Source organism: Argentina silus, assembly GCF_951799395.1.
Source record: "Argentina silus genome assembly, chromosome: 9".
Taxonomy (NCBI): domain Eukaryota; kingdom Metazoa; phylum Chordata; class Actinopteri; order Argentiniformes; family Argentinidae; genus Argentina; species Argentina silus.
In genome coordinates this window covers 9,512,303-9,521,763 of record NC_139663.1, presented here as the reverse complement: position 1 = coordinate 9,521,763, position 9,461 = coordinate 9,512,303, and the positions used below count along the sequence as shown (strand labels likewise).

Below are 9,461 nucleotides of genomic sequence, written 5' to 3'. Positions count from 1 at the left end.
ACGCACACCCCAACCCGCCATACCACGACCCCCCCCCTTTTATGCCCCCTCCTGCTTCCATGTCCCCTACCTCTGTCCATGGCCACAGCCTCTCATATCTGAGGCTGGTCCTGGGGTGTGTGTAAGTCTAGCAGTCATTATGCCTTAGTTAAAAACACACACAGATATGTGAACACACACACACACACACACACACACACACACACACACACACACACACACACACACACACACACACACACACACACACATACATACATACACACACACCTGATCATGTATAGCACCAAGCCCCCTCCCCTCTGGGTCTGCTGCAAAAATGCAGTCTGATTCCTGGCAGAACTGAGAGCTGAGTGCAGTCCCAGTCCCCCAGCAGTTACCAAAAATATAAGATAAAAAAATTGAAAACATAACTGACATTCCCCCAGCTGTATGTGTGTGTGTGTGTGTGTGTGTGTGTTAGTGTGTGTGTGCGTGTGTGTGCGTGTGTGTGTGTGTGCGTGTGTGTGTGCGTGTGTGTGTGTGTGTGTGTGTGTGTGTGTGTGTGTGTGTGTGTGTGTGTGTGTGTGTGTGTGTGTGTGTGTGTGTGTGTGTGTGTGTGTGTTAGAGAAAGAGAGAGAGAGAGAAAATGAGGAAGAGAGATAGGAGCGAAAATGTGTTTGGACAGCAAAGTGAGAGCAAAGCATTTCTGCTCCTGCTCTGCGGTTGCTCTGTGTGTATCTGTGCTGATCCAGCCACTTTGAAGTGCAGGCTTTGATTTGGCCAGAGATTAGGGAATTTCATCTCTATACAGAGGGAGATGGAGTACGGGGGTTGCTTTCATGGGCATGAAAATCATTTGGACTGAAAATCAATGCCTGATTCCAGATTGGGAATTGAGATTTTGGTTCTGGATGTGGTATCTCTAGGTGCATCCAGTTATGCCAAGTGTGAATCAGATGTTGTTAGTGTCCCACTAACAAGTGAGTGCACCAAAGTGAAGAACTGCACTTAAAAGGCTACTTGAAAATACAAATGACAAAGACGGAGTAGGATTTACATTCAGGCAGTCCTCACTGTTCATCAGTACAATGAGACTGATTGTGTTCATCTTCAGGGCTGTGACTGTACACAGAGTCCCCTGCAGCAAAGTGGACACATGACTCAAGGACAACAGGTGCTTGAACAAGAAACAGCTGAGAGAAGGCTTGGGCGACAAACAAGAGGGGTAATGTAACAGCCTCTATTCAGATTACATTCAACGGTCTGTTGTCACATGCTGGACCTTAATCAGTCCATATTTGTTTCACAGTGTGTATGGGAACTGATTGAACATACCTTACTGACAGCGTTTATCAGTACGAGGTGTTTGAGTGATAAACCAACATAACTAACCATAATTGTGTCACATCTGGATTCAGACAAGCAGAATAAAAAGCATTGATCACAGGACCTAACCAAGCAGATCTGAATGCAGAACAAGTTTCGATTAGGCGTTTCACTTCAAAGGAGACCATTACACTGCTGTTTTTCAGAGGAGAGAGGGAGAGAGAGGAGGAAGAACGTTCTGTTTTCTCCAAACAGTTTCTCTTGCTCTCTCTCTCTCTCTCTCCCTCACTCTCTCTTTTCTCTCTCTCTCTCTCTCTCTCTCTCTCTCTTTTATCTCTCTCTCTCTCTCTCTCTCTCTCTCCCTCACACTCTCTCTTTCTCTCTCTCTCTCTCTCTCTCTCTCTCTCTCTCTCTCTCTCTCTCTCTCTCTCTCTCTCTCTCTCTCTCTCCAGTGCCAGCCAAACAGCTGCTTCTCCACTGGCTGGCCTCCAGACGGATGACTGAGGAGAGAGTGAATGGCTTTTTAATTTCACTTGTTAACGGCGCCTTCCCCCTGATTCCCCCTCCCTGGCTCTCCGCTGCCACCTTTTGCCAAGCAGAGAGGAAAGCAGAAACAGGAGAGTGGGAGGAGAAGTAAAGAAGAAAAGTCGATTGAAAACAGGAAATCTAAACATCAAAACACTCAGTAGGAGAGGATATTGATTACAATTGAGCGGAGCTATTTGGAGCGCTCACAGACGTTTCCTTTTTGGCTATAATTTCGTCATTAATTAATCATGAAGGACTCATTTATAAAGTGTTCCCAGGGAGGAAATGAAGAATTATATGATGCACTTCAGCACATCTCTAACCCCCAGAGCACAGACCTCTCTCACTGCCAACTCCCATACACTCAATACAGTCAAAACACACCATTCAAACCCCCCTGGCTAAGATGGCTGCAGTCCTACCCTGGGTTGCTGTGCATGCAACAGAAGCCCACAACTCATCATCCTCATGACAACCACCTCACATCCATGTTTCATGCATCTGATCGACTTTACATTGACGTACTATTTGACCCATCTGCCCCCTTGCCTGAGTAGAACCGATTACTGCTGCATTAACTGAGGTAATTAATAGTAAATAAAAATGAGTATTGCAGCTGGGGCTGTTGCCATCACGGGTAAAGGGTGTTTATTTAGCTGTCAGGAGTTACATGCAACCTGGGTGGTTTCGCTGATACACACCTGTGCTAAGTGAGGTCTATGTCTAGACAGACAGGTCTTAAATGACAATGTCAAGCAGGGATTAAACTCAAATTACCATTTTAGGTGTGAGAGGTCTGCATAATCTTTGACTGATGTGAAGTACTTTATCTACACACTTATTGGGCATTCCCCACGCACGCACGCACGCACGCACGCACGCACGCACCCACACTTTCCAAACACCACAAATAATATTTTCTAGTTACCACGGAAACAGCTCAATCAAATGAGTATTCTCTAACACATTAGCAGACTCTGGTTCTAGATGCCACTAATGTGGTACCTTCACAAGAAAGCGCTTTGAGGAGCTAAGCACACCTGTTTTTTTTATGGCCTCTATCCTTCTTTTCTGGGTATTAATTAAGGGTATGCAAATGCAGAGCAAAAATGACTGAATATGAAATTTAATTGCCCAATGGACACATACACTCACTGAACACTTTATTAGGAACACCTGTACACCTTATCATGGTGGAGGTGGTGTAATGGTGTGGGGAATGTTTTCTTGGCACACTTTGGGCCCGTTAATACCAATCAATCATCGCTTGAATGCCACAGCCTATTTGAGTATTGTTGCTGACCATGTACATCCCTTCATGGCCACAATTGACCCATCTTCTAATGGCTACTTCCAGCATGATAATGCATCATGTCACAAAGCAAAAGCCCTCTCAAACTGGTTTCATGAACATGACAATGAGTTCAGTGTTCTTCAGTGGCCTTCCGAGCCACCGGATCAGAATCCAATAGAACACCTTTGGGATGTGGTAAAACAGGAGATTCACAGCTTGAAAGTGCACCTGAAAAACCTGGAGGAATTGCGTGATGCAATCATGTCATCATGGACCAGAATCTCAAAGGAATGTTTACAACATCTTGTAATCAATGCCACAAAGAATTGAGGCTGTTTTGAGAGCAAAGGGAGGCCCTACCCAGTATTAGTATAGTGTTCCTAATAAAGTTCTCAGTGAGTGTATATTTGGATGGATAATGGATGATGGCAGAGACATACAGTATATCAGAGTGTGAAATAAGAAAGATGATCATAGGAGTCTCAGAATAGCACAGATAAACTCTGTTTATATAATATTATACAGAGCTGTGCAGAAGAGAAATTACAATTAATTAATAATTTATAAAGAAACAAAACAGAGCCAAAAAAAGAGTCCAGTTCCTGAAGGACACCCACGTTAACGATTAGTATCCATGTGCACACATTAGAAACACATCATTTACATTCATTCATAAATTGAGTTGAAGTGATATAGACATAAATAGACCACAAATACATGGAATGTGAGGCAATACTGTGGTTGCTGTAGAGTGACAGATTCGATACCAAGCAGAGCTAATGCCCTTTCTATACCCTCTGGGATGTCCCAGGCTGGCCCTACTTGAAAGGCTGGCCGGGTCGCCATGCCAGTGTGCCGATATCCTACCTTGGTAACAGAGCCCCGGAAATAAATTGAATAAAGATAAGCCATCTGCTGTCCTAAGCATGAGTGAGAGTGAGAGTGAGAGAGAGAGAGAGAGAGAGAGAGAGAGAGAGAGAGAGAGAGAGAGAGAGAGAGAGAGAGAGAGAGAGAGAGAGAGAGAGAGAGAGAGAGAGAGAGAGAGAGAGAGAGAGAGAGAGAGAGATGAGAGAGAGAGAGAGAGAGAGAGAGAGAGAGAGAGAGAGAGAGAGAGAGAGAGAGAGAGAGAGAGAGAGAGAGAGAGAGAGATGATTTCTGGCATCCTGTCGACACCATCCCACTGCCTCGTCCACGGCCACGCCTGGTTAACACAGGAGAGCTGAATAATTGCAAGGCCCTGTGAGGAAAGTGCAACTCAGCATGTCCTCCAACGGTACAACAACACCCTCCATTACCACTGTGGGTATCTGCTGCTCAAGGCGTACGAGTGAAGGAAGTACTGTAGAGGGAAGGTTTAACTGATGCTGAAACCTCACCCATCCCGAGCAAGAGACAAGAAGACATCAGGTCCACTCTCAACTGCAAAAACAAAACCTGACCACCGAAGGCCTAAAATATGCAGCCAGATGAAGTTTGACAGCCGGTCTAAGTGAGATGAATTACACATTGGCATTGTTTGTTTTCTCTGCATGGGAAGTCATGAAATCCCCTCTCTCCTGATTTGTGATGAGTGGCTCCCTCAAAGAGAGAGAGAGAGAAAGAGAGAGAGAGAGAGCGAGGAGAGAGAGAGAAAGAGAGAGAGAGAGACCTAGAGAGGGGTCACTGGCTTATGTAATGAGGTCCCAAGCTGCCTAAACCCTCCATTAATCCAGGTGTTCTGCCTAATCACTCTGCACCTTGTCCATTGTATTTGCACACACACCCACACCCACACACCCACATACACACACAAACAGGCTGATGGTCTCAGTCTTGAGGCTCCAGTTGAACTCATTACACCGGCTCACAGGACATTAGTGCCACAGTTAGAGGCATCCAGCCATGACGCACTGCTGCCAGATCAGGCAGGCAGAGCGAGCTGCAGATAGACAAGCCAGAGCGGCTGCCTGCCAAGCCAGGCAGAACTAGACGTTGCCAGACCAAAGGTAGAGCCCCTTGGTCCATTCTCCAGTGATGTGTGCAAGATCCCAAACTGAACTGTCTGAGACTATGGAGATACAGCTGTGGACGCACACACACACACACACACACACACACACACACACACACACACACACACACACACACACACACACACACACACACACACACTGCAATTGCATGAATGAGAAGGAGAGAGAGAGAGAGAAAGAGATAGAGAGAGACAAACAGAGATAAATAGAGGATAGTCATAGACATGATGCCACATCACACAATGAAAACGACACTCATTTCAAACTGAGTCAAGCTTTTAGCAGTAAGTAAGGTCTGCCATCTAGTGGAAGTTCTTCAACATCACAAATGGTTTGATCTTGCATTCACGTGAATGCAGCATTATTTTAGACAAGGAGTTTCAGTATATTCTCATCTGTGATAACCTCCTCTAAACTACTCCACACAAGAAGGTTAGTCAGTCAATAGTTGTGCAGAGTGGAGTAAAAAAACAACATACAAAATGTAGGTAGGAAACACTTCCATTGACAGTTGCGTAGCCAACATATATTTTATTCATTTCATATAAAAACAACAAACACAAAATTAAAACAGGTGCTTCTTTTAACATGTCTTCACAGGGATTCCAGTTGAAACCCCCCACACACCACAGACACAGTCCCAGAGAGGGCAAACGTCAGGGCCAGACTCAAACAACACTTTATAGGCAGCTCCAACCACAGCTCACACTGACTTCAATAAAGCCATTTAGAAACAGGTCAGTACATCAACCCTCCACTAGAGGACAGGGTTAACCTAGGACATGCCACAGTTTCCCTCATCTCCACTCCTCCCTGCCCCTATTATTTCCCCGACTCTCTCTCTCTCTCTCTCTCTCTCTCTCTCTCTCTCTCTCTCTCTCTCTCTCTCTCTCTCTCTTTTTTTCCCTTTTACTCTTTCGTCTCCCTAACCCTTCTTGGCACTGAGCCCTCCTTCTCTCTGATTGGTTCCAGACCTGCCACTGAGCTCTTCTTGCCGACTCAACATTCCACAGCTGGAGACAGCACACACACACACTTCACCTCCCTCCCCCCTTCGGTCTTCGTCCGGTTTACAGAGCAAAAAAAAGGCTGCCTTTACAGCACGGCTCAGTGGAACACCAAGAGCTTCTATCTGAAACTGTTCCAGAGCATTCCTCTAAGCAGGAGTACAGAAATCTGGTCATTAGAGGGAACTGTAGGAGAAGGAATGTTTGAGGAGGGAGAAAAGCTTTTGTCTTCTCCTCCTTCTTCAAATGGAATCCAACATGTACTGTAATGGTTTTGTTATATTGCTTTCCTATATCTATTTTCCATTCCAAAATGGAACTTCCTTTTCCAAAACTCAATAAGACACCACGGTAAAAGACATGGCATACAGAGAAATGTGAAAAGCACACAACACAAGCATCATCATCAACAACCATACTTTGAAGGAGATCACCACAGCTGCACTGGTTCTGACAACAAACAAACCAAAAATACACACACACACACACACACACACACACACACACACACACACACACACAAACATAAAAACAACCCTGAAGTAAATCTCAGGTAAATACTGTCATGGTGGAAGAGTTTGGTCCAGAAGGAAATCATGTGGATATTTGGAGGATACAGTGGAGTGTCTTTAGTTTTTTGTAAGTCCTATGCTTTGTGAGTCTTTGGTTTTGGCATCTGTGCTATACATCTTGACCTACTGTATACATAGTGACCAAATAGAGGAACTTGCTTGGAATGAAATATGAAAATAGACTTGGGTATCAAAACTAACATTAAAAAAATAAAATAATGAATTGACCCTTGAAAAATATTGTACTACTGTTACACTTCTTAGGAATCCTATGGAGATTGCAATTCACATACCATGAACTCCTTTTGAAGAAGAGCTGTCAAAATAGAAGGATCTGATTGGTCTAGGGTCTTGTCAGAGTGGGTGTGTCTCCTGGAGCCTGCGTGTCTCCTGCGCCTGCGTAGAGGTGTGGGGGGCGGGGTCTCGTACCTAGTTTGATTGGCATCTACTGCGCTCCACACAGTCCTTCAGCATTTTCAAGAGATAGAAAGGGGAAATAAAAGGTAAAGCCTTATTCTGTATCAGTCAGTCAGTTCCTAGTCCCGGGTCTCTCCCGGGTCGGTCCTGGTTGGCGCTGCTACTCTTGCTGCTCGTTGAGCTCCATGTCAGACACCAGGATGTTCTTCTCTGCCTGTTCGGCGGGGGGTGGCGTTGGTACGGCTGTAGCGCGCCCCGTCGTAGGAGCCCCGGGAGCCCACGCTACGCCGGCGGTACAGGTAGATCAACCCCACGATCAGGACCACCAGCACCAGCCCCGTCACCATGATCATCATCAGAGTAGGAAGGTGGTCCACATCAGCTGGGAGAGAGAGAGAGAGAGAGAGAGAGAGAGAGAAGGAGAGAGAGAGAGAAGGAGAGAGAGAGAGAGGGAGGGAGGGAAAGAGAAATAACAGATAAGGATCTACAGTAATTGAAATTGTATTGTTTCTTATCTCCAGGGTTAAAGAAAAAGAGGGATGACAATTGATTTAGACAAAACAAAACAAAAACAGTATAACAGATCATATCCACACTTACACACTACTGACGAAGCCTCGGCACCTGCAGTTGAGAAGGAGAAGAAAACAAAATAGACAGTTGTAAGATGGCTGTTTTGTAGGGCTGTACTGTGCATCGGTGCTATCACTAAGCCTGCATGAATGACTGCATGTATGTCTACAGCCCTGTGTTAGTCCTTACTGCGTGGCCGTTTGCAGATGACCCCGTGGGTGCGGTTCTTGCAGGAGCCTGGCTTCCACAGGCCCGTGTTGCTCTGGATCCAGAAGCAGGTGTTGGGAGACAGCATGCTCAGGTTGGTGTCCTGCACCTCCCAGTTGGTGAACTCTACCTCTGCACTCTCTGACCACACCAGACTGCTGCCTGTACAGGACAAAGACAGGAGGGTTTCTCTCTTTATACACTGTGTGTGTGTGTGTGTGTGTGTGTGTGTGTGTGTGTGTGTGTGTGTGTGTGTGTGTGTGTGTGTGTGTGTGTGTGTGTGTGTGTGTGTGTCCGTGTCCGTGGAGGCTGGTGGAGGGAGAAATCAGGATGGAGGACGGGGCTCATTGTAATGCATGGAATAGAATGAGGAATGGTATCAAAACACCTCTGATTTCTGCATCCACCAGCCTCCCCTGGTGTCTGTATGAGACATTTCTATGATATAACAGAGCTTTGTTATCATAACTACGCTGTGGGACAGATGTGTCCATGTGTGGCTTACCTTTGGGGTTAAAGGTCATGCCGAGCCAGGCTCCGCGGGCCTGCTCCTGGTAACTCTGGATGTGCTCCCACACAAAACCATTCTCTGACTCATCCAGAACAGACAGGAGCTGGGCACCAACTGAAAGGAGTGGGGGGGGGGGGGGGGGGGGGGGATTGACAGAGCAATGTGTAAAAGAGAGAGATGATCAGGGAAAATGAGAGAGGGAGAGCAGGAGATAATGTGCGTGCATTTCTGAGTAAGCTCAATGAAACACAGCTAATTATAGACATATTGACGTATTTTGGTCGATGGCATCTATATCAAGAGCTCTCACTGGCTCTCTCAGTCAGTGGAAATTGCCACAACGTGTTGGGGTCTCTGCGTGCATGTATAATGTCATGGGTAGGGGCTGTCTGGCGGAGGGCGTGTCTGGACCCTGTGATTGACAGGAGTCAGCAAGGCATACCCTTCCTGCAGGAGGCGTGTGCGTCCTGCTGTAGCCTCAGGTTCTGCAGGTTGAAGGAGTAGCAGTTGTTCCTGAAGGGCACCCAGGCCCAGTCTCCCAGAGAGTGAGGGCACTCCCCCGGATAACTCCACTGGTGAAAAACAGGCTCCTCTGTGTGTGTGTGTAAGAGAGAGAGAGGGAGAGAGAGAGAGAGATAATGAGGAAGAGAGAGAGGGAGAAATAGATAAAGAGAGGGAAATGGGTAAAGAAGAGGGTTTACCAGACATATTCAGATATTATCTTTATGATCATCAAACACACACACACACACACACACACACACACACACACACACACACACACACACACACACACACACACACACACACACACACACACACCTGAATTAATCTCGCAAATTGCAGCATCTCGTTTAGCGTCACATGGAGTCATAGTCCATTGTCCGACAGTGGTCATGTGACCACATCCAGCAACTTGATTGGGCTCCCCATCCCGCCAGGCAGTGTAGGTCAGTTCTTCCTCACCCAACCAGGTGAAGGTCCGCCCCTAAGGAAAGAACAAAATGGTGTTTAATAATGTTGTTGATAACG

The 9,461-nt window shown here is 46.2% G+C and overlaps 1 protein-coding gene across 1 annotated transcript in view; it reads right to left on the bottom strand.

Moving 5' to 3' along the window:
* Positions 1–5,658: 5,658 nt before the first annotated feature.
* Positions 5,659–9,461, bottom strand: part of mrc2 (mannose receptor, C-type 2) — a 24,531-nt gene continuing 20,728 nt past the window's right edge. The window contains 7 exon segments of the mRNA XM_083676856.1: positions 5,659–7,364; positions 7,366–7,520; positions 7,739–7,762; positions 7,901–8,080; positions 8,424–8,543; positions 8,872–9,021; positions 9,252–9,417. Coding sequence (XP_083532982.1) covers positions 7,299–7,364; positions 7,366–7,520; positions 7,739–7,762; positions 7,901–8,080; positions 8,424–8,543; positions 8,872–9,021; positions 9,252–9,417 — 861 coding nt within the window. The 3' untranslated portion in view covers positions 5,659–7,298.